The 25,519-nt window shown below is 41.2% G+C and overlaps 1 protein-coding gene across 5 annotated transcripts in view; it reads left to right on the top strand.

The window, feature by feature from the left end:
- The window catches only part of LOC132870088 (xylosyl- and glucuronyltransferase LARGE1-like), a 68,606-nt gene extending 46,822 nt beyond the window's left edge, over positions 1-21,784 (top strand). For 3 of the 5 annotated variants that reach the window (XM_060903631.1, XM_060903630.1, XM_060903633.1), the window contains 9 exons: positions 7,767-7,871; positions 9,244-9,356; positions 9,876-10,001; positions 10,555-10,710; positions 12,318-12,481; positions 15,027-15,305; positions 16,259-16,405; positions 20,771-20,966; positions 21,587-21,784. In XM_060903631.1, coding sequence (XP_060759614.1) covers positions 7,767-7,871; positions 9,244-9,356; positions 9,876-10,001; positions 10,555-10,710; positions 12,318-12,481; positions 15,027-15,305; positions 16,259-16,405; positions 20,771-20,966; positions 21,587-21,784 — 1,484 coding nt within the window. The remainder of the gene's footprint in view (positions 1-7,766; positions 7,872-9,243; positions 9,357-9,875; positions 10,002-10,554; positions 10,711-12,317; positions 12,482-15,026; positions 15,306-16,258; positions 16,406-20,770; positions 20,967-21,586) is intronic. The other 2 variants (XM_060903634.1, XM_060903635.1) reach the window with 2 other exon arrangements.
- Positions 21,785-25,519: the final 3,735 nt, after the last annotated feature.

Here is a 25,519-nt window from a genome sequence, read left to right as displayed (position 1 = left end):
CGGCGTTTTTGGATTTTCCCACTCTGGGACCCGTTTTCAAAATATACCGGTTTCACACCTCGAAAAAGCCAGCTCCGTCTGGACGCGAGGCCGAAACGATAAAGTATTTATGCGGATTCGACAAAACCGTACTCGTGTGGACAGGGCCTTAGAGTCACCAGTTAACCTAACCTGCATGTCTTTGGACTGTGGGGGAAACCGGAGCACCCGGAGGAAACCCACGCAGACACGGGGAGAACATGCAAACTCCACACAGAAAGGCCCTCGCCGGCCACGGGGCTCGAACCCGGACCTTCTTGCTGTGAGGTGACAGCGCTAACCACTACAGCATTGTGCCACCCTAACAGAGCTATTGTATAATAAAATCCCAAAGTAAACATTCCCCAGCTTCACAATGGCTAGGCTTCTTTTCTTGTTAGTTGTTATTTCGTAACTGACTGGAAGCTGACTGCAGCTTCCTGCAAAAAATAGTTGGAATCAATCTGGGCTTTAGTAGCAGTCTGTGTTGAAGCTTGAATCCAAGCGTCTTTCATCACAGGCCCTGAGTCAAAACCTCTTTGACGTGGCCACTGCACAACACAAGCAATGGCATCGGTGACAAATTTGCCTGTGTCTTTTTCACTTGTTTGGTCCACTGTTCATGAAGTTTAGGATTCTTTGGGACTTGAATAGAGTCACAGTTTCACCATATCACCAGGATACTGTGAACATCCAGCAAAATCGCAGCGGGAAGACATATCGGATTATACAAGAGAAATGATCCTTTTCTGTTAGCTTTTATTCTGGCTTCCAATCACTTTGTTTACACACAGATATGGAACTAGGCTTAGCAAAATGACGTCAAACGCGATAACTGGGTCACAGGCTAAGAATCGTGTCACAGGTCAAGTGCGGCTTATACAAATGTGGAATTTTATCAGAACTTTATCCTTTCTCTTCACAACACAAGCACCAAATTCCTCCATTGTAATGCTCAGACTTTATAAACATCCATCCCATGTGGAATTATTTAAACTTTCGAAATCATGTCACACACAATTTAAAGGTACAAAAGATACCATCCCTCGTGACAAAGAAAGGTACAGTTTAGTACCCTTTTTCTGAATATATGAGAGTGCGGAATGTAAGTAGCTTGGATCTAACAAAAAGAACCTGGGAGTTTAGAGTTTAAGCAGCCATTCCACAAACCATCAATGCTCTACTCCTGCTCTTTTTACCCTCTGACAGAGTAACAAGCTCTTGTGTGTATGGGTATTTCTCCAGAGGAGCCATTAATACAATCAGTGGGTACTAGAGGGACTAGAGGGATTTTCAGCCACATTTCTCTGCATTTTAGCTCATTAATAACCTAATGAAACTGAATCCAGTGAAATACTGTGTAGATAGGACTTAAACTATAGCTTGCATCTGTATTTGAAATCAAGGATGTAAAAGCAATGATGAAGTGGCACTGAAAGGTTTCTGTTTTACTTTTGTAAACAGCTTGGTAGGGCAGCATGGTGGCGCAGTGGTTAGCACTGTTGCCTCACAGCAAGAAGATTCTCAATACAAACCTCACACCTGACTAGGACCTTTCTGTGTGGAGTTTGCATGTTTTTCCTGTGCCTGCATGGGTTTCCTCCAGGTGATCCAGTTTCCTCCTACAGTCCAAAGACATGCAGATTAGGTTAACTAGCTATTCCAAATTGCTTAGATCCGAGTGTGAATGGTGTGAATGTGAGTGTGAATGGTTGTTCTTCTCTGTGCTAGCCCTGTGATAGATTGGCTACATGCCCAAGGTGTACCCCATCTCTTGCCCAAAGTCAGCTGGGATTGGCTCCCCCACGATCCTGATGGATAAATAGTATAGCTAATGGATGGATGGAAAATGGCTTGGTTAACGTATACTAACATGTACCCTCCTGCATGGCACGTAGCATACGGTATGACCTACTGTACCAACATCACATAATCAACAAATGATATTCTACTGCCACATCTAGACAGACATGTCAATTTGGAGAAAAATCATGATGTGCCACATTTCTAATCTACACACTGTGATGTATGCCTCATTAGAGAAGAAATATGCTATAAAATGTTCACAAACAATAAATGCAGAATATTTGTGATGGCCCATGATACATGGAGCCTTTATTTGCACTGACAGTAAGTCTAATAAAAATAGACTGGCAAAGAGTTTTCATAATAGTCTGCTCTTCGTCCTTCGGGGTCAAAGATGACCATGACTTCAATTTGGTGGGTGGCAGTTGTAGGTCCAGAGGTGACTGATGAGGCCAATCCAGGCTTTGTAGGTACACCCACATGTCGACAATCCACATGCCAAGGTTGAGTACCTTCACTATCTTTTTGTTGTATTTCGACCATTGAGTGGGATTCCCGCCAACCGCAGTGTGCTGATCAGGGTGAGGTGAAGCAGGTTATGTTTGGGGCACCTTTTCTAGCCCCTTCCTCCATGGAGGTGAGCAGAGCGAATCCTAAACAGGGCTGCTCAGATGCCCAGGGGGCTGCCAAACTTTGCTGCTGCTTCATTCCAGCAGAAAGTGACCCTATGCCCTGGGCCACCTATGTGCAGGTTCATGACTCCAGCTTCCAGTGTTTCCACATCTGCTGCTTTACAACTTGCCCATTGCCACAGAACTTGAATTTGAATTTGAAGTCATGACTTGCACATGACTTAGACTAGAGTGAGGGAGAGTTGTGCCGTTGACCCACCAGGTGGTGATCTCCTCCACACAGTCTGCCAAGTCCAGTCTTTGGTCATAACCCTGACCAGGGGGAGCGAGGGGTTGCTAGTGCTTGCTCAAGGCACCACCCCAGGCTAGTGGAGGGAAGGAGATGCCTTACTACTCCATTGCATGGCGGTCAAGGACGGCATATGCCCACTGCCTCAGTACAGATTCTACACTGTATTTTGTAACACATTCTATCCACTGCATACTGTAACACACTCCACACACTATATTCAAGAACACATTTAACATTATGTTCTTCAACACACGCTACACTATATTCTGTAACACATTCAACACTATTTTCTATAACACATGCTCAAATATATTCCACAACACATTCTACACTGTATTCTATAACATATCCTACACTATGTTCTATAATGCACTCTAAACTATATTCCATAACACATTGTGCACTATATTCCACACATTGTGTAGGTCGACCAAAAAAAAAAGCCTATAGGTTGGCCAAGAAAAAAACCCTATCCTCTAATTAATGAGCTGAATGAAGTGTGTAGCTGCCACCTCACAGATCCAGTGCCATGTAGTGTCTCCAGTTTACAGTGTGGATCCTTCAGTAGATCAGAGAGCAGCTTTACCCCTGGTTCTCCTGATTCGCCTGAGTCTCCAGGGCCAAGCTATTATGGAATAGCTTGAGTGCTATGGAGGACCCTCTTTCGTCTTCCCTCCAACACTGTCTGAACTACCCGACCAAGCACCGTCTGAACTACAAGAATAAAAAACAATCTGCAGTACCAGACCAAACATGGTCTGAACTACAACAATAAACACAGTATGAACTACCAGACCAAACACCATCTGAAGTATCAGACCAAACACTGTCTGAACTATCAGACCAAACACCATCTGAACTCTCAGACCAAACATGGTCTGAACTATCAGACTAAACACTGTCTGAACTACAAGAATAAACACAGTGTGAACTATCAGACCAAAAATATCTAAACTACCAGACCAAACATGGTCTGAACTACAAGAATGAGCCTTTGACACCTTTTATTTACTTGTCACACGTTCACTCAAGCACAGACTTAAGCACACAGTGAAATTCCTCCTCTCCATTTAATCCATCTGAAGCAGTGAACACACACATGCACACACAAGTGAGCAATGAGCATACACACATACCCAGAGCAGTGGGCAGCCACGTTACAGCTCCCGGGAAGCAGTTGGGGGTTAGGTGCCCCACTTATGTTTACAAGAATTAACATGGTCATAATAGTACAGCTATGCTCAGTGTAGTGAACCTTTCAATGTTTTTGGTTCATATGAGGCCATGTCTTTCAGAATTCTTAATTTGTTGTAAAGCCACATGTTATAAACATATGCCTCTGAACCAATTCAAACCAAACCCAGAGTCACTTATTCTACAACCCCGATTCCAAAAAAGTTGGGACAAAGTACAAATTGTAAATAAAAACGGAATGCAATAATTTATAAATCTCAAAAACTGATATTGTATTCACAATAGAACATAGACAACATATCAAATGTCGAAAGTGAGACATTTTGAAATTTCATGCCAAATATTGGCTCATTTGAAATTTCATGACAGCAACACATCTCAAAAAAGTTGGGACAGGGGCAATAAGAGGCTGGAAAAGTTAAAGGTACAAAAAAGGAACAGCTGGAGAACCAAATTGCAACTCATTAGGTCAATTGGCAATAGGTCATTAACATGACTGGGTATAAAAAGAGCATCCTGGAGTGGCAGCGGCTCTCAGAAGTAAAGATGGGAAGAGGATCACCAATCCCCCTAATTCTGCGCCGACAAATAGTGGAGCAATATCAGAAAGGAGTTTGACAGTGTAAAATTGCAAAGAGTTTGAACATATCATCATCTACAGTGCATAATATCACCAAAAGATTCAGAGAATCTGGAAGAATCTCTGTGCGTAAGGGTCAAGGCCGGAAAACCATACTGGGTGCCCGTGATCTTCGGGCCCTTAGACGGCACTGCATCAGATACAGGCATGCTTCTGTATTGGAAATCACAAAATGGGCTCAGGAATATTTCCAGAGAACATTATCTGTGAACACAATTCACCGTGCCATCCGCCGTTGCCAGCTAAAACTCTATAGTTCAAAGAAGAAGCCGTATCTAAACATGATCCAGAAGCGCAGACGTCTTCTCTGGGCCAAGGCTCATTTAAAATGGACTGTGGCAAAGTGGAAAACTGTTCTGTGGTCAGACGAATCAAAATTTGAAGTTCTTTATGGAAATCAGGGATGCCGTGTCATTCGGACTAAAGAGGAGAAGGACGACCCGAGTTGTTATCAGCGCTCAGTTCAGAAGCCTGCATCTCTGATGGTATGGGGTTGCATTAGTGCATGTGGCATGGGCAGCTTACACATCTGGAAAGACACCATCAATGCTGAAAGGTATATCCAGGTTCTAGAGCAACATATGCTCCCATCCAGACGACGTCTCTTTCAGGGAAGACCTTGCATTTTCCAACATGACAATGCCAAACCACATACTGCATCAATTACAGCATCATGGCTGCGTAGAAGAAGGGTCCGGGTACTGAACTGGCCAGCCTGCAGTCCAGATCTTTCACCCATAGAAAACATTTGGCGCATCATAAAACGGAAGATACGACAAAAAAGACCTAAGACAGTTGAGCAGCTAGAATCCTACATTAGACAAGAATGGGTTAACATTCCTATCCCTAAACTTGAGCAACTTGTCTCCTCAGTCCCCAGACATTTACAGACTGTTGTAAAGAGAAAAGGGGATGTCTCACAGTGGTAAACATGGCCTTGTCCCAACTTTTTTGAGATGTGTTGTTGTCATGAAATTTAAAATCACCTAATTTTTCTCTTTAAATGATACATTTTCTCAGTTTAAACATTTAATATGTCATCTATGTTCTATTCTGAATAAAATATGGAATTTTGAAACTTCCACATCATTGCATTCCATTTTTATTTACAATTTGTACTTTGTCCCAACTTTTTTGGAATCGGGGTTGTACCTCAAACAGTAACTGCCCTGGCCTTGAAATGGCTAATTAACTTTCTCTGTTTGCTTCTCTGCTTATTGATCCTCAGATCAACACTGTATTCACTAGAGGTCTGGCCTCTCAGACTAAAACCAATACAGGCAATTTAGAGATTTATAACAGTCACAAAACAGTAAAACCTTCCATGCACCACTGACACTGCCTCACAGGCACATACTGTACAAACTGAAGCCATATTTAGGTTTCTGCCTGTTAGGAACATCTATTTATATATATGTATGTTGAAAAGCAACATACTGTATCATATGCATGTAATTATCAGAGCCTAAGCCTGAGGAGCATCTATCAGTCTGTCACTCTAATACAGAATATCTGCCACTGACACACATTAATGATCCAATGACAAGGTCATCACAGACAGTCAAACACTTCCATACAACATTCACTGAAGATTTGCTTTGAGGATTTATACAGTCAGCAGATTTGTCTCATCTTATAAGGATATATTCTGGCCATGCATTGAAAAATTAAAGGGAGATAGAGGTCTTCCTTTGTACTTACCACTGGGAAATTTGTCCTTGTTGTGAAAAATGAGGCAGAAAGTATCTGTAGCCACTTATCCTGTCCTACAGGGTCGCAGGCAAGTTGGAGCCTATCTCAGCTAACTATGGGTGAGAGGCGGGGTACACCCTGGACAAGTCGCCAGGTGATTGCAGGGCTGACACATAAAGACAAACAACCATTCACACTCACTTTAGAGTCACCAATTGCAAGGCAACAGCACTAACCACTACACCACCATGCTACCGCAGAAAGTAATAGTGATTTGTAAAAGATATTTTATGAAATTGACAATCCTGCCTTGTGTCCTTGAAGCCCTGACAATTAAAATCTAAACAAACAAACAAACAAACAAAAACTCTAATTTCTAGATAATTCTCAACCACTGGGATATCAACCCCTTAATACACATAGCCTCTACACATACAGTAGATGTCTCATTAAAAATACTCGTCAGATTGTGGTAGGCTGGCCAGTGCGTCAGTCTTACACATGCAGATAAAAAAAAAAACAACAACAGGTAAACAATTTAGAAGAGGCCTTGAGAAACACTATCATGAGTATGTTTCTCTACCAGCCTCCAGGTACAGTATGAAATCTGTACTTGGAGATTTTACACCTCCTGTAGCTCTCAGTGTAACAGCTCTGAATTTTTGATTGTCTCAGCAGATTTTCTCTCCCAAGGACAATTACAGATGTACATCAGTTTCATCAGCACATGAGTGCTTTGACAAAAGCATATGGAAATTAATAAATCTACAGAGTAAGCAGAAAGGTCATTGGTGTGAATAATGGCACCGATAGTAAATAATCCATTTTGAATTTTGTGAGCACACACTTTGAACCCATTCCTCAGACTATAAAACAAGTCTGTCCATATGAGCATTGCCTTTGAGCATGTTTTTTTCAAGCCCTTGTCAAACACAGTAGAAGAGGGGGAAAAATACCCAATGAATAATGCCTTCAAAGTAGATCAAAACAGAGTTGCTGTTTTTTATTCAATTATGCTTTCTGGTTAATAGTAGCATGAATGCTAATGTCAAGAAGCAATAGTTACAGACCTTTTGTTGAGGAGCTCTGCATTGAAATATCAGAGAATGCTGCTATAAGTTAAAACTCAAAAAATACGCAGTAAGAGTGGGCTTCTTTTTCCCCCGATAAGTGAAGCCATGCTAGACATTACACCGACACAAAGCTGTGATTTCACCCTTGATTGTACTGTATATATTTATTGGTAGTTAGATAGCTTAATGTCTGGTATTAATGGCTAGCAGGTCATAAGTACTGACTTATGACGAGGTATATAAGGGAATACTCAGTAAAAGTTAATGGAAGGCTTCAATGGAACAGAATTTCATTGAGGACCGGAGGCAAAATCATGACCTGCATAATACTCAACAGATCCTCATTAGGTGTCAGTTACTAAAATTGCATAAGAGCTTTGATGATTCAAGTTTCTCCGTGTGTATGTCTTTTTTCTCAGGTCAGCAGGTGCTTGGGTTAGTAGAGAATCAGAGTGACTGGTATTTAGGGAACCTGTGGAAGAACCATCGACCATGGCCAGCTCTAGGCAGAGGCTTCAATACTGGTACGTGTTAACACTTTGCTGCACTGATTTAATCAGTCCAAGGGGAAAATAAAGTTTAAATGCAGTGACAACAATTAGTGTTACAAAAAAAGATATGGACACTGGATTATGAGTTTCACAGCATCCCAGTGTCAATCTTAGAGGTCTGGCTTGCAAGACTATGCTAAACCTCAGCCTTTCTGGAATTTTTTTTTTAATAGTGTCATTTTCACAAACTGGGCGGCACGGTGGTCTAGTGGTTAGCGCTGTCGCCTCACAGCAAGAAGATCCTGGGTTCGAGCCCCGGGTCTAGCGAGGGCCTTTTTGTGTGGAGTTTGCATGTTCTCCCCGTGTCCGCGTGGGTTTCCTCCGGGTGCTCCAGTTTCCCCCACAGTCCAAAGACATGCAGGTTAGGTTAACTGGTAACTCTAAATTGACCGTAGATGTGAGTGTGAATGGTTGTGTGTCTATGTGTCAGCCCTGTGATGACCTGGCGACTTGTCCAGGGTGTACCCCGCCTTTTTCCCGTAGTCAGCTGGGATAGGCATCAGCTGGGATAGGCTCCAGCTTGCCTGCGACCCTGTAGAACAGGATAAAGCGGCTACAGATAATGAGATGAGATGAGATTTTCACAAACTCATTCCCCTTCAAAACAATGGTCTAAGGTCAGTAAAATGATCTCTTTCTGTGAAAGTACATTGTTTAATCGTTGGCCAGTCAAGCAATGGAACATGCCTACAAGACTTAAATAGCTTGTATCATCGCATTTCACTCTGTTTATTTGAGAATCTAATGTAGCTACCATTCAATAACTTTCAGCAGTTGCTAAAAGCTGGATTGTTCTTAACTCTGTAGTCCTGCATTTTTAAAGTCCTGGAGCAATTTTGTTTGGTATGAGCTCATATATGTAAAAAAACAAACAAACAAAAACTTGGATTGGTATGAATTTTTATTGTGCATGTACATATAATGAAATATATAATGAAATTATTTTTTCAGAGGTGGCACAGTGGTAAGCACGGTCACCTCACAGCAAGAAGGTTCTGGGTTCAAGCCCAGTGGCTGACGGGGGCCTTTCTGTGTGGAGTTTGCATGTTCTCCCCATGTGGGTTTCCTTTGGTTGCTCCGGTTTCCCCCACAGTCCAAAGACATGCAGGTTAGGTTAATTGGTGGCTCTAAATTGACCGTAAATGTGAGTATGAATGGTTGTTTGTCTCTATGTGTCAGCCCTGCGATGATCTGGTGACTTGTCCAGGGTTTACCTCACCTCTCGCCCATAGTCAGCTGGGATAGGCTCCAGCTTACCTGCGACCCTGCACAGGATAAGCAGCTACAGATAATGGATGGATGAATTTAGGATATAATATGGTTTGTGTGTTTTTATGTGTTACAGGTGTGATTCTCCTGCTGTTGGATCATTTGAGGAAGCTCAGATGGGAGCAGATGTGGCGACTGACAGCAGAGAGAGAGCTGATGAGCATGCTGTCGACATCACTAGCAGATCAGGTGCACACACATACACAGACACTTCATGCTGCTAAACATATTATTTACATCATGAATTCAACTAGTACTTAGAGTGTCTTTCACACTGTCCGTCATTTCCATTTAAAGCTTGTTTATAATACCAAAACACATCAATTAAGTGCTTGCTAATAAAGCATTCAAATTCATCTATTCACTCAATAAAAAGAAATAATTTGTGACTGTGTAATACTATATAGATTTTGAAAGCCTATAATCTGTTCTGTCAGTCTTCCGCGATGTTCCTTCTGCCTACAAAATCTCATCGGATAGCCTTTCACTAGCCCTATTCATCACTCTTTTATCACTTTCTACATTATCTGGATTATAGCCTTTAATGTAGCCAATTGAATGTGTGAGACGAAGTGATATGATGTCTGGGGGGCCTTTTATACAACAGATTTTCATATTGAAAGAGATGAGTCCAATTCAGTAGTGTCCACAGATGTTTGGGGCTGTTTGTAGCTGATGGAATGTTAAGTGTAGTTTGGTGCTTTGCAGGATATCTTCAACGCTGTGATCAAACAAAACCCTTTCCTGGTGCACCAGCTGCCCTGTTTCTGGAATGTTCAGCTTTCTGATCACACACGCTCTGAGAAGTGCTATAGAGATGTCTCTGACCTCAAGGTGAGGAGCAAGTGAGATAAAAAATGTGTTTGTAAAAATGAAGGTTTGTGCAGGAAATGCATAAATGCAAATGCAAAATGCAACACTTCATCTTTTCCATTAGTTCTACTAGTGAGATGATATATCATTACAGTATCTGGCTGTAGAACAGTTAAGGCTAACAGTACTAGGTGTGTTGAAAGGATAGTGTTAATAAGAGTCCTGGGGCGAGCTTGATAATTATAGCAGCAGTTCCTAAAAGGTGCAAATATTTCGTATCCAGGTGAGAATATCCACAAGAGTGAGACGTGGACATAAACTGTTTTTGGAAAGTGCAAATCTTTAGGGTATCTATGTGGGATGAGCCACAACAGCAAGTGGTGAGTCACAAATGTAGAAGCTACAGGCAATAATAGCATCAGGGTGAATCAGGTGGGTCCGGAGGGTGAACGGATCCACAGGGCTAGAAATGTGTCAGGATAGGCACTAGCATCATTTCAGGCAGCAAGAAAAATTCTAAAGTTTATGCCTAAACATATTGGTGATAATTTTTTTTCACTGTCTCAATGTCTAGGTGATCCACTGGAACTCTCCTAAGAAGCTACGGGTGAAGAACAAGCACGTGGAGTTTTTCAGGAACCTTTATCTGACCTTCCTGGAGTATGATGGCAACCTGCTGAGGAGGGAACTCTTTGGCTGTCCAAGTGAAACTGATCACAATAGTGAGAATGTAGGTACAAACCGAATAAGCCACAAGAGTGAGAGTGAGAGACGCACACACAAAAACGGCACAGCAGTGAAAATAGAGCAACAACAAAAAAAACTCACAAGAAAAGAATGACATCTACTGTGTATATATACACCAGTCAAAAGTTTGAAGAGACCTACTCAGTCATAGGTTTTTCTATATTGTGTCTATTTTTCTACATTGTATGACAAGACTGAAGACATCAAAACTCTGAAATAATATAGAACATATATGGAACTGCGTTAATTTCATAAACCCTGCAGACCCGGTATCGGGTCCAATAGAATGTGACTATAATTGACTTCCGGTAAAAAGTTCAAAAAATGCTGTTTTAGTAAGTTTGGGACTTACTAAAACTTTCGTAGTATCTATGTATTTTGTGGTATTTCTATGCTTTTTGTCCAGTTATAGTCAAGGAGTTGCTACATAAAAAAAGTGGCATCTTTGTGCATGGGACCATTGCTATCATGGTGTTATACTATATATATATATATATATATATATATATATATATATATATATATATATATATATATATATATATATTAATTCTAAGTCTAATTTAGAATACATTTTAGACATATCCACAGAGACGAAGATTATGAATATTGACCCAATAATTATGGAACTATTTTGATTCATTTTGGGTATGTCTGTCTCAGCAAGCTACACCAAAGTGGTGTGTGTGTGTGTGTGTGTGTGTGTGTGTGTGTGTGTGTGTATAGACACGTGTTTATGTGTATAGATATTGACTGACTGATTGAAAATGATGTAGAACACTTGAAACATAGAGGATCTTAATGAAGTGTAGGGAAATTAAGATCAAACAAGGACTTTTAAATGATACCACAGAATTATTAAAACACCTGGATTTGACGATTCGTCCACCAAAATACAAATCGTTACCAAATCAGTAACTGAAGATACCATCTAAATTGAGCCAGGGATGCTCATCTCTTTCCATTGCCTCACACATTGCTCCAGTGACTAAGCATTTGGCACCTGAAGTGTAAACTTTTTCCAGGAAACTGCTTTATTTTGTCTGTGTCTTGAAATTATATTTTGGTGTGCTTGTGTTTACCTTTAATTAGTGCTTCTATTTAAACCCTGCTTGTTCTTTGTTTGGTGCCTAAGTCTCTGTTGTTTGATATGTGCTTCATGCCTTCTTCTCCAAGTGTGTGGTTTGCTTATTTAGTAAATCTTGTTTTGTTTACCTGTTATAAAATACAACCCAAAGTTGGGACGGTATGGAAAATGCAAAAAAAAAAAAAAAAACAGTTAGGTGGAAAGTTCATAAAATCCTTCATTGTTCTCAGGCTTTACAGATGTGAGGTTTCTCACTGTTTCTCAACAAAATGCCCAGTCTTGGTGTGCGGTCAGTTTTCAAGTAAATCATTGTCTCGCAGGGTCCATCTGCTGGGAAGGTGCCAGGATGTCTAGCATTAGCCTGTTCCTCAAGTTGTAAATTGCTCTGTTTTTATCTATATTGATAACATTGGCACCGGAATGTCTAGGGTTTGTTGCATGGATAGTGTGAGATATATAATATATTTCAGTGCTGTCTTATTTATGTGTTTGTGGTGTTTCAGCTCCAGAAGACTCTGCTGGAACTTGATGAGGATGACCCATGTTACGAGTTCCGGAGAGAGCGTTTCACTGTGCATCGCACTCACCTCTACTTCCTGCACTATGAGTACGAGCCCAGTACAGACCAGACTGATGTTACACTTGTGGCCCAGCTCTCCATGGACAGGCATGAGCAAGCTATTCATATTTTGAATATCTGAAGTGTTTTTATTTTGTGAATTTCTGATATTTCTGGTAGTCAGTCAAATAATTTCTTACCTGTGTCAAATATAATTCAAGCTTTTAAAATGCTCAGCTTAAAATGTGAAACTCTAACGATATGAGTGGATGGATAAAGTGCAATAACAATGACATGAGTAACTGAACCACCTTATGACTCACCTGAAAGGCAGCTGCCAAAGCATACAGTTCTCCCATTCTTTTTGGCAATGTGTTTGCAGAAGATCCAGTTAGGATAGCCATATTCTGCTTTGGAAGGAAACAACTGGGGGTACCATCCACTAGTGAAAGCAGCAGTGGGATCAAAGGCCTTACTGGCCATCTCAGAACAAGTGTGAAGGAGGTCTTGCGTTAGCAGCAAATAAGTGTCTGTGCCGTTCTCATAGAGACAAGGATTTGTCTCTGCCTTTGGTACAATATTTGGCGTCCAACTGAAGGCCAATAGCACACTTCTGATAGTCTCTTAGTTTCAGCAGGCCCAAGGAAATTACCATTGTGGTTGCCATTAACAGTCCTAGAATCTGCAGCCTGAGATGGTATCACATATATTAGCTTGGTTAAGTTTGACTGGTGAGTGAAACAATGTCTACCACATGTTGTGGTGAGAGAGTAGGTAACATTCTCAATAAATCAAGCTCTTTTCAGGTTTTAACATGACACACACAGCAGTAACATGGGCCAAGAAGGTGGACATGTCCTGAATTCCCCTTCATGGGTATGCATAGGAGTCAGCTGTCCAAATATGGCAGTATTCTGACACTGCTGGCCACCAGAGGAGACAGGGCCACCTGCATACAGCTTGAAAACAACCATGGCACCAGACAGAGTCTAAAGGGTACAACTTTGTATTGGAATGCCTGCCTTTGGCACATCTCAAAAAAAGCAACAGGAAATGATGAAATAAGTTTCATAATAATAAAAAACTATAAATATAAATGTCACGCAAATCTACAAACATGAACTAGTCCAATGTTTGCATGACATGAATTACATCGCACAAGTTTAACATGTTGAAGGTGAGGGCTTTTACCAGTTCAGCCCTCTCAAATTAATCCTGCCTCTGTCAAAGAGGGAGCAAACTGGATCACAGCAGTAATCTTATTAGGGTCTGATATTGATGAGTCTCTGAGCCCCAAGTATGTTAAGGGTTGATGGCAGAACTGGAGCTTTTACTACAGCAAAATTATTAGGACCTATTAATATGTTGTAGTTTCTGGGTGTATGGGGCCCTTTGCTGCGGGGTTGCTGCTTAGGGCCCACCCTCCAGGGTACATAGGAAGAGTTCAGGTACTCTGAGGGTGTGACGGTGATGTTCCCTGTGTCGGGCTTGCACGAGGTGGACAGGACCTCATGCAACCCTGGTTGGAATGCAGAACTTGTTTGTGGCAACCTAAAGCAATGTGGCTCTGGTTTGTTTGGAACTGCTGGTTTTGTGATTTTGAAGCATGCACTCTCTGTTCCAGGGCCTTTTGGCACATATCTTGGAAGGAAAATTTGTTCGACTGCTAGGCATTCTGTATTAAGGTGTTCAGTGAGGATATTGTGGCTGAATGTATGTAACCAGGGGCATCCATGACCATATTGAGCTGTGGAAATAAATAAAGATAGATAGATAGATAGATAGATAGATAGATAGATAGATAGATAGATAGATAGATAGATAGATAGATAGATAGATAGATTGAGCTACTGAAGTTGCTAATATGTATGTAAATTTAATATTGGGGCGGCACGGTTGGTGTAGTGGTTAGCGCTGTCGCCTCACAGCAAGAAGGTCCGGGTTCGAGCCCCGTGGCCGGCGAGGGCCTTTCTGTGCGGAGTTTGCATGTTCTCCCTGTGTTCGCATGGGTTTCCTCCGGGTGCTCCGGTTTCCCCCACAGTCCAAAGACATGCAGGTTAGGTTAACTGGTGACTCTAAATTGACCGTAGGTGTGAATGTGAGTGTGAATGGTTGTCTGTGTCTATGTGTCAGCCCTGTGATGACCTGGCGACTTGTCCAGGGTGTACCCCGCCTTTCGCCCGTAGTCAGCTGGGATAGGCTCCAGCTTGCCTGCGACCCTGTAGAAGGATAAAGCGGCTACAGATAATGAGATGAGATGAGAATTTAATATTGAGCTTCAGAAAACACACGTGCATTATGTAATATTTAAGAAATATCATATGAATACTGTGAGGATCATAGTGAGTTTTCTTTAACGTATACATTTAGGGGATAAGTGGCTTCCTTACTTCACTGAAGTTTCAGTCCTCTAAACTTAGTGCTGTAAAAATGGCTCTCGTTTTTTATATACACTGTTTCAATATTTGGAAGAAGGTTTAACATTAAAACAACTGTTATACCTCGGGAAAATAGAAACCTGCTGAAAGCTGTCAGAACAATGTATGTGTAGTACAATGTTGCTTAAATCTTGGTGGTTGAAGAAACCCCTGAAGAGCAAAGTATTTCATTTATACCTTTACACAAGTGTATTTTTGCTATTTGCATGCCTCAGGCTGCAGATGTTAGAGGCCATCTGTAAACACTGGGAAGGACCAATCAGTCTGGCTCTCTACCTGTCTGATGCTGAGGCCCAGCAGTTCCTGCGCTATGCTCAGGGTTCTGAAGTGCTCATGAGCAGAAGCAATGTGGGATACCATATCGTCTACAAAGAGGGCCAGTTCTACCCCGTCAACCTGCTGCGCAATGTTGCCATGAAACAGGTCAACACACCCTACATGTTCCTGTCTGACATTGACTTCCTGCCCATGTATGGACTCTACGAATACCTCAGGTAAGATGCTTCTTACAGCAAGAGCTCTCAATAACAGTACCCTTAACCCTCATCCTACCATGCTATTTTACACCTTAATCTTACCATGTGGGGTCCGTTTGGACCCCAATACTTTTCTTTAAAATTAAAGCTTATAAAGACAAAATCACCAGATAAGTTTTGTTCAGAACATCTTGTATTAATAACAGCAATACACTAAAGGGCCCAAGGCATAAAGAACACACTTAACCTTCATCCTACCAGCCAATTTTACATACACAAACTACCAGGCGGGGTCCGTATGGACCCCAGGAGGGAATACCTTGAAATCAATGCAGTAAGAACCAATTCAATGCAGCAAACAGACATAACTTTATTGAAGAACAAAATCCACTATGGCTGAATATCAATGATGTATTATAAATGCAATAACATTGCAATAATATTGCAATAACTAGCATACATGTAGCAAATTATAGCGCCACAAAAAAAATTGGCATTATATACATGATTTTTGCAGCTCATGCAGCTGTAAAACATTCTGGATTACAACTTAGGTCTTTTCTTACAGAATTTAAAACAAAAAAGTAATTGTAAAATAATTTAGGGCTTTTGTTTTGCAGCCTGTGCTTATTGCAGCAGTGGGGTCCACACGGACCCCAAGAAGGAATGCCTTGGTAGTTTCATTATGGAACATGTACAAGTCAAAGTAGATTTAAAAATGACTGCTTTGGGGTTTTTTATTTGCATTTTCCCTACCACCTACTGTCCCAACTTTTCTGATTTGGGGTAGTATATACTCATAAATACACACACACACACACACACACACACACACATTTTGTTTATATATATATATATATATATATATATATATATATATATATATATATATATATATATATATATATATATATGAGACTCTTTTGTGGGCATGATAGAATCTGACAGATAGTATGATGTTTGTCTTGCAGGAAATCTGTTGTACAGCTGGATATGGCACACGCTAAAAAGGCACTAGTGGTGCCTGCATTTGAAACACTGCGTTACCGGCTGTCATTTCCCAAATCCAAGGCTGAGCTTCTGTCCCAACTGGACATGGGCACTCTCTTCACCTTCAGGTGAAAAAACTTTAGTCAATACTAAACAAAGAAGGTGAATAATGTTTGAGTATTTGGGGCCAATTCAGAAGTCCGTTGTCAGCATAAATCATGTTCAAAAGGTACATCAATACTTACTTCCACGAGGAAGGTTTTCTTTATTCAGAATTAGCCTGTACAGGTGTTTAAGTTGATATAAAAGCAAGAGACAATTTACAAATAAGCAAATGAAAATAAAGACTCTTACAATTTACACTATATGGCCAGAACTTTGTGGATGCTATCACACCCATATGTGCTTTTTGAAAATACCATACCAGATTTAGTCTCCCTTTTGCTGTTATAATAACCTCTATACTTCTGGGAAGGCTTTTCACTTGACTTTGGACTGTGCAGTCAGTGTTCCAGTTCAGGTGTTCTGTGGGGTTGAGGTTAGGGTTCTGTGCAGGCCACTTGTTCTTCCACACAAACATTGGCAATCCATGTCTTTCTTCATGGACCTCATTTTGTACACAAGGGCATTTTCATGCAGGAAGAAGTTTGTCCCAGGGGTTCTAGGTGTGCTAGCAGTTGCATAGACTAATCCACTAAAACATTCACAAGTTACTGCTGTGGGAAGCTGGCAGCTAGTGGGAGGTGGAAAAAAAACAGTGAAGATGACAATAAAGAAAGCAGATAAGTGCACTTTAATTGTTACTCTGAAAATAGTTTCAACTATATTAAGTCAATCAATATCAATATAGGGTGGCACGGTGGTGTAGTGGTTAGCGCTGTCGCCTCACAGCAAGAAGGTCCTGGGTTCGAGCCCCGGGGCCGGCGAGGGCCTTTCTGTGCGGAGTTTGCATGTTCTCCCCATGTCCGCATGGGTTTCCTCCGGGTGCTCCGGTTTCCCCCACAGTCCAAAGACATGCAGGTTAGGTTAACTGGTGACTCTAAATTGACCGTGAGTGTGAATGGTTGTCTGTGTCTATGTGTCAGCCCTGTGATGACCTGGCAACTTGTCCAGGGTGTACCCCGCCTTTCGCCCGTAGTCAGCTGGGATAGGCTCCAGCTTGCCTGCGACCCTGTAGAAGGATAAAGCGGCTAGAGATAATGAGATGAGAATATCGATATACGTAGGCTATTTTACTATACCTTTAATCCACTATTTTCATTTGAGGAATTAATAAAAGAATACTAATGTGTTCTGACATCTCGGGGAAATTCTTTCAACCACCTAGGCACCAGAACAGAGAATAGCATTGATGTATGCCTCCATTGTACACTGAGAGATGGTGCTAGAGCAGTGCTAGAGGGTCAGAAGGAGTGGGATGCAGTGCGGGGTGATAAGTCCTTAAGGTAGATGAGTTCTGGTCTATTTTTGGCTTTGAAGGCAAGAATCAGTGTTTCAAATCTGATGTGGGCAGCTACAGGAGCCAGTGGTAGAAGCAATGTGGTGGTGTGGGAGAACTTGGGAAAGTAGAAAACAAGTCATGAAGCTTCATTATGGAGCAGTTGCAGAGGTTTCAGCATGCTCAGAGGCAAAGCTGCCAGAAGAGAGTTGCAAAAGTCCAGTCTCAAAATGACAAGGGACTAAAACACCGCCTGAGTTACTTCTGTGAATAGAAATGGGTGAATTTTTCTGATGTTGTAAAGGAGGAATCAGCATGAGCATGTCAGTTTAGCAATGTGAGGTGAGAAAAACATTTGATTGTCCATGGTTACCCCAAGGTGTCATGACAGAAGGTGAAATCTGAGAGTTGTCCAAGGTGATCATGCGTAATCAAGATTCTGACATGGAGATGTATCTCCTGGGATGAACAGCAGTTCAGTTTTGCTGTGGTTAAGTTTCAGCTGATGAGCCGCCATGCATGATGAAATATCTGCCAGACATACAGAGATCTCAGCAGAAACATGAGTGTCTAAGGGAATAAAGGAGAGAATGAGTTAAGTGCCATCTGCATAGCAGAGTCTGCATGGAGCAGATGTGGATTCTCACCATGTCAGCTGATATGACTGTCCCTCCATGTAGGAATAAACTATTACTATTCTGTGCCACAAATTCCAAGACTCAGGATTGGTGATAGTTTGGCTGATCTAGCGGCATAGAGCTTCTCAATGATGGCCACAAACGCTGTTTTTTTTTTGTTGTTGTTGAATGTGCTGCTTTGAAGTCAGACTGGTTAGAAGCTTGGAGATAATTCTTGTTGAGATAGAGAGACAGTAGATTGTAGGTAGTGCATTTAAGAACCTTAGAAATAAATAAGAGAAATGATACTGGTTAGTAGTTGCTGATGTTTGAGAGATCCAGAGTGGGTTTCTTCAGGATGGGAATAATCCTTGCTGTCTTGAATACAATAGGTACATGACCAGATGTTATGGAGTTATTCATTGTTGGAGAGATGAAGGGGAGGAGGTCTTGTGAGATGGTCTGGAGTATTATGTATGGATAGGATGGGATAGGATAGGATGGCAGCTGATGGGATTGCAAGATAAGATGACAAGATTTTTCTGTTGAAAAATGTGCTAGAGAAAGAAAAGGGTAATCTTATGTAGTGTAGGAGTCAGGGTAGGAGAGAAGGTCTGGCAGATTTTTTTTCAGTCTTTCCATTAAAAAAAAAAAGATGACAAAGTCATCACCAGTCAGGGAGGATAGTGAAGGAGGAGTCGGTAGCTTAAGAAGTGAAGGAACATATAATTTATATAACAAATTATATAATTAAATATAATATAATTTATATAACCACACTTACATAAGTGTTAATAATTCAGTTAATAATTATATTCATATAAAATTCAGTCCTTAAGATTTACAATGTCTCTGATAAAGTATCTCATCTGATCTCCTATGAGGAAAAAAAACATTCCTGTGGACTTTGCAGGGAAGATAAGCTTAATTAATTATGTTACATTTATGTATGGGTGGCACGGTGGTGTAGTGGTTAGCGCTGTCGCCTCACAGCAAGAAGGTCCGGGTTCGAGCCCCGTGGCCGACGAGGGCCTTTCTGTGTGGAGTTTGCATTTTCTCCCCATGTCCGCGTGGGTTTCCTCCGGGTGCTCCGGTTTCCCCCACAGTCCAAAGACATGCAGGTTAGGTTAACTGGTGACTCTAAATTGACCGTAGGTGTGAATGTGAGTGTGAATGGTTGTCTGTGTCTATGTGTCAGCCCTGTGATGACCTGGCGACTTGTCCAGGGTGTACCCCGCCTTTCGCCTGTAGTTGGCTGGGATGGGCTCCGGCTTGCCTGCGACCCTGTAGAACAGGATAAAGTGGCTACAGATAATGAGATGAGATGAGACATTTATGTATTATATATGGTTATATATTGTGGTTACAACAATCTATCAGACAGTGGCACTGGAATTAATACTGCATGCTGCTTAAAATCTATTCAAGTTGAAGGTCAGAATGTCATGTAGAGGAGACATGGTACTTCTGTTTTCTGCAAACTCCATCCTGCACATGCAACTTCCACACAAATATCCAAGTAGCACATACAGTAAGTCTTTGGTTTGAGGTATGCAATTTCTATATTAACTGGTCACTAATTGAGTATGAATCTGAATATGTCCCTTAGTGAACAGCATTTCAGCAGTAGGTCTGGCAGAATGAGTTAGAAATATGACTTGTATATATCCATCCATCCATCCATCCATCCATTATCCATAACCGCTTATCCTGTACAGGGTCGCGGGTAAGCTGGAGCCTATCCCAGTTGACTATGGGCGAGAGGCCGGGTACACCCTGGACAAGTCGCCAGATCATCGCAGGGCTGACACACAGAGACAAACAACAATTCACACTCACATTCACATCTACGGTCAATTTAGAGCCACCAATTAACCTAACCTGCGTGTCTTTGGACTGTGGGGGAAACCAGAGCACCCGGAGGAAGCCCACACAGACACAGGGAGAACATGCAAACTCCACACAGAAAGGCCCCTGTCGGCTGCTGGGCTTGAACCCAGAACTTTCTTGCTATGAGGCGACTTGTATATGTCACAATATTAAAGTTTGAGATGAGTCACCAGGTCATCTGTGCACTAAGATAAGTTTATTACTCTTCATTTCTCTCGATGCTTGACTCGAGACTCCCCAAATAGTTTATATGTGCCCTGTTTCCTGATCTAAGAATAACATGGATGCATGATGAATTTAGTAGCCATCTATAGGTTTGTATCTAGGGCAAGTCCTTGAAGGCTCAGGCTCAGAACATCATCTCTCATGAGCATACAGTGTGATTTATGGTCTCTGTTTTCATATGAAAGACAATTGACACAACTTAGCTGAGTTAGTGTATTTTTAAATGTGTTGAACTTTAAAAGGTTAAATGGGTCTGAATTCTGTTTTTATTCATGCATTATTAAGTCTGTTGTAATTTCACAACAAGCCTTTCCATTCTTCAGATATCATGTTTGGACAAAAGGTCATGCTCCGACCAACTTTGCAAAATGGCGGACAGCCACAACACCATACAGAGTGCAGTGGGAGGCCGACTTTGAGCCTTATGTGATGGTAAGGAGGGACAGTCCAGAATATGACCGCAGGTTTGTGGGATTCGGCTGGAACAAAGTGGCTCACATTATGGAGCTTGATGCACAGGTAAACAGACTAATATGAATTGTCTGTTCCCGCTAAACATACTGTATATTTAGAAATTTCCCTACAGATTTAATGCTCTTGAAGAAGCCACCTGGCCTGAATTTGATGTGTTAATGTGATATGTTTAATGAACTGAAGGACGGGTAAAAACAGATGCCATGTGATGGATTAATGTAATACATTATGGTGTACAGAATGCACTGATATTAAGGATCTTTTACTGGTTTCACCCACATCTAATACTGTACATTAAGTATCAGTAAACCCATTATATACCTATATATAAAGGCCAAATAATATTAATTACTAAAAAAGAAGCTTCTCCTTTAATGAAATTACATTCCTTGTATGAGAACATGTGGGTGAATGAAGTGGGCTGAAATTATTTATATAATTAATTGAAATCAAGAAATGTTGAATGTGAATCAAAAATCCACACAGTGTTTAATATATTTCTGTTTTCTATGCTTCTACAGTCAATATTTACTGTTGTTGTTGTTGTTGTTGTGAAGTAATAGTTCTTGCATAACACTTGGCATATTGTATGATAGTATACTGTCTTCTAAGGCTTATATAGTTTTATTTCTACCATTTTTATTACATTCATCTTTCCTTTGCAGGAATACGAGTTTGTGGTCCTTCCCAATGCCTATATGATACACATGCCTCATGCACCGAGCTTTGACATCACCAAGTTCCGCTCAAATGAGCAGTACCGTGTTTGCCTCAAGACACTTAAAGAGGAGTTTCAGCAAAACATGTCCCGCCGCTATGGATTTGCTGCGCTTAAATACATGACTGCGGAAAATAACAGCTAGCACCTCTGCCATACTGAAATTCTGCATGTGAGATGGACAGAACTGCTTTAGAGTAACACAATGGCAGAAATGGTTGTAACAGTTGTAAGTGACGGACATAAAAATCTTCAAAACACAGAGCGGCTGGTACGCTCATAAAAAATGGACTTTAGAAGAAAAAGTAAATTAATTTTATGTCCATATCTCCCTACAGACCTTTGGCTAGATGGATAGTCCAGTACCTAAACTGCAAATTTAATCCTTTGAAATGTATTTTTTTTTCTAGGTTTCTTCCTGTTTTTACCTCAGCACGAATTATGGTAACAGAACAACTTCAAAAACTATTTAATTTTGTTTTACTTTTAAGGAGTCATCTTTTAGGTTGTTTGGAAAGATTAAAAATGCCATTGTTTTCAAAGAATCACCTTAATAGATAAATAAATATTTTTTAAAGGTATTACAGAATGCAATTATGTACAATTAATCTAGGATGAGTTAGACTGGAATAGGTGAAAAGATATCGGCTGCAAATGTCGCAATATTTAAAGGTGCAATGTGTAAGAATTTGGCTACCTGGTGAATTCATACGTCACATTCCAAACAAATAGGGGGCAGTATATCACCAGAAAGTTGGAGTGTCCACCCCTATTGTAAGAAAGAAAAAAAATTCACAGTCCCTCCTCCTCTTCCCCTCAAACACACCACCACCATTCTTATAGAATTATCACTCACTCAAGATAAATATATTTCTTTCATCGATCCACTACTGGGATCATACAATAATGCCCAGGTCAGACGGCAGGCTGCAACTAGTTTTCAACTACTTGCGTCTACCTGCGATAACAAAATCGCAGGTAGATGCAAGACTGGTCTTGCGTCGATGCACGGCGATGCAGATAATGGCAGAGTGTTGCAGAGGGTCTTTAGTAGAGGCAGATTGAGGCAAGTGGATCACGATCTGTTTGCATTTCAGCTGCGATTCACTTCCAGTCGGTGCAAATAGCAGGTTGACGCATGTAGAGGCAGGCGGTCGTGCAACGCTTGAGCGACCAATCGCACATTGAAGCAGGTAGTGGCAGTTAGATGCAGGCTGACGCAGGGGAAGGCAAGTCTTTAGAGATGGCTGCGATGCATCGCAGGTAGACGCAGACTGCACCTTCAAATAGTTTACAACAACCTGCAAACAGTCTTATGGCCTTAAAGGTTTTCTAGCTGTGTCCACTTCTGACTGGTTGCATCCTGTTGTAACAGCTTAAAAACTCTGCGTTTTGCAATACGTCTGACCACAATGAAGGATTTGACGCAAAACACCTGCATCCACCTGCGATCAGTCGCCACCCGACTGATCACAGGTCGCAGCATATGTCTTTCTACCGTCTGACCTGGGCAGTCATCAGTTATATAAAAACAACTACTAACTAAGAGTAGGATAAAAACACACAAGACAGAGTTTGACCAACTTGCTGAAACTCTAAGAACCAGTCAAGATAACACTGTTATCTTATAATCCTCAACTGTGACATCAGGCTATAGTTTATGTCATAGCCTGCTTAGCTCAGTTTAAGCAAGAAAACATCCACAACAAGAATAGCTACAAGACAGCGACATCAACTCCCACATCAGTAGGGCAATAGCTTAGTTTTTAGCAAGAACACAGCTACAGCAACTTGCGCATCAGTAATGTCTGAGACCATACGACTCTCGACAACAGCAGATATGTAACCTTTTTTATTAATAATGCAATTGATTAAACACACTGCCTATGACTCAATAAAATAACCACATAGCTGAATGTGTTTTATGTTTGGTTTTATAAGTGAGCCAAAAAGAGGAATGCCACCTTACCTTTATGAGAATGTGCTCTTGCAGTTACTGACTTGTGAATTAGCAGATCTTCCACAAAACCATAAAAAAAAACTGCTCACAGGCTTCTAGGGATCTGTAACATTTAAACTCATGCAAAGTTGTATGGACTTGGCCCATCAATGAGATTAAAATGTCAAGGTACAGGGATTTGAGTGGAGGCGCTGTAATCCAGTCTTTCATTGTTGTTTAGTGTTTAGCATTGTAATTCAGTTTCTCTCATTCGGGTCTCTTTTCTTTCTCTTTTCTCTGCACCAAAAATATAACATCCCTACACACAAAATAGTAACTGCAAATCTATATTTTGGTGCCTGATTTCCAGTAGCTTCGGTGAATTTCAGCAACATATTGGCTTTTCTGGCGGCACGGTGATGTAGTGGTTAGCGCTGTCGCCTCACAGCAAGAAGGTCCGGGTTCGAGCCCCGTGGCCGGCGAGGGCCTTTCTGTGCGGAGTTTGCATGTTCTCCCCATGTCCGCGTGGGTTTCCTCCGGGTGCTCCGGTTTCCCCCACAGTCCAAAGACATGCAGGTTAGGTTAACTGGTGACTCTAAATTGACCGTAGGTGTGAATGTGAGTGTGAATGGTTGTCTGTGTCTATGTGTCAGCCCTGTGATGACCTGGCGACTTGTCCAGGGTGTACCCCGCCTTTCGCCCGTAGTCAGCTGGGATAGGCTCCAGCTTGCCTGCGACCCTGTTTAACAGGATAAAGCGGCTAGAGATAATGAGATGAGATATTGGCTTTTCTTTCTTTTAATTTTCGGCAGTCCAAGGTCAGCGACTAACATGTATGTAGTTGCCAATAATGTACGACTTCTTTTCCTCTCATTTTGCGCTGAGTGAAGACTGAACAGTGACTCACTGTTGCTTCTTGAGGTACAAAGTGGTATTACAGGATAGATGGTATATCCTGTCAGGGGGCTAGCTGGTTAGCATACTAACTTAAATAGATATCTCTGCAATGCAGTACGGAGACATTTTTGACACAGGGTCAAAGGTGATACATCTTCACATTCTGTTGATTATTTTTGTAAATTGTCCTGCATGTTTTAAATTCAAATTCTTACACATAGCACCTTTAATGCTGAAATGTAAAGTGGAAAAGAAAAGGCCAAAATATAAAATTGTAGATTCAATATCCCAACATCAACAAGATCAAAATACAGTGCATCAAAGGCAGCAAAGGTCTGAAAAGAAATTGAGTAAGCCTAAAATGGACAAATATTTCATTGCTTTGTTGAAAAATGTACCTGAAGAAAGCTAACTACAAAATAAAGCCAGTGTTCATACATGCAACGAATAGGACAGAAACAGACAGATTATTTATATTCCTTTTGATAGTTATAATTATTCAAGATAATCAAATCGTTTCTCCATAATATCATGCTGTATTGTTGTATACTATGATGAAAACAACGTTATGGCAATAGCGAAGAGCTGCAAGCGGTTCCTCTGAGCCAGTGAAAACCCCATAACAACGTTGTTAAAATGAATATGTCTATTTTGATAATAAAATTATCTTAATTTGGGTTTTTTGTTCTTGATTTGATGGTCATACAGTACAATAATGCAAGGTGATCCACAGCTATACTCACAGATACACTGGGTTGCCAGTGTCATAGTTCCTCTCTTTCTGCTTTTTTCTTTTTAGAAATGAATGCAATGGGATGCATCTTGAAGAGCCATGATGTTGATATAGAATAGTCCCCACCCCTTGTTATGGGGTATCTACGTAGACCAGGGGTCACCAAACTACGGCCCGCGGGCCAGATCCGGCCCGCCACCCCCCTTTGACCGGCCCCCCAGCCCCTCTGCCCCCCATCACTTGAACCGGCCCTATGAGGCAATCCCCAAAAGTGGTCATGGCCTATTTTTTTAAATTGCTTTTTGGCAAAT

The sequence above is a fragment of the Neoarius graeffei genome, chromosome 21 (genome assembly GCF_027579695.1).
Source record: "Neoarius graeffei isolate fNeoGra1 chromosome 21, fNeoGra1.pri, whole genome shotgun sequence".
NCBI lineage: Eukaryota > Metazoa > Chordata > Actinopteri > Siluriformes > Ariidae > Neoarius > Neoarius graeffei.
This window is presented reverse-complemented; position numbering and strand designations above follow the sequence as displayed.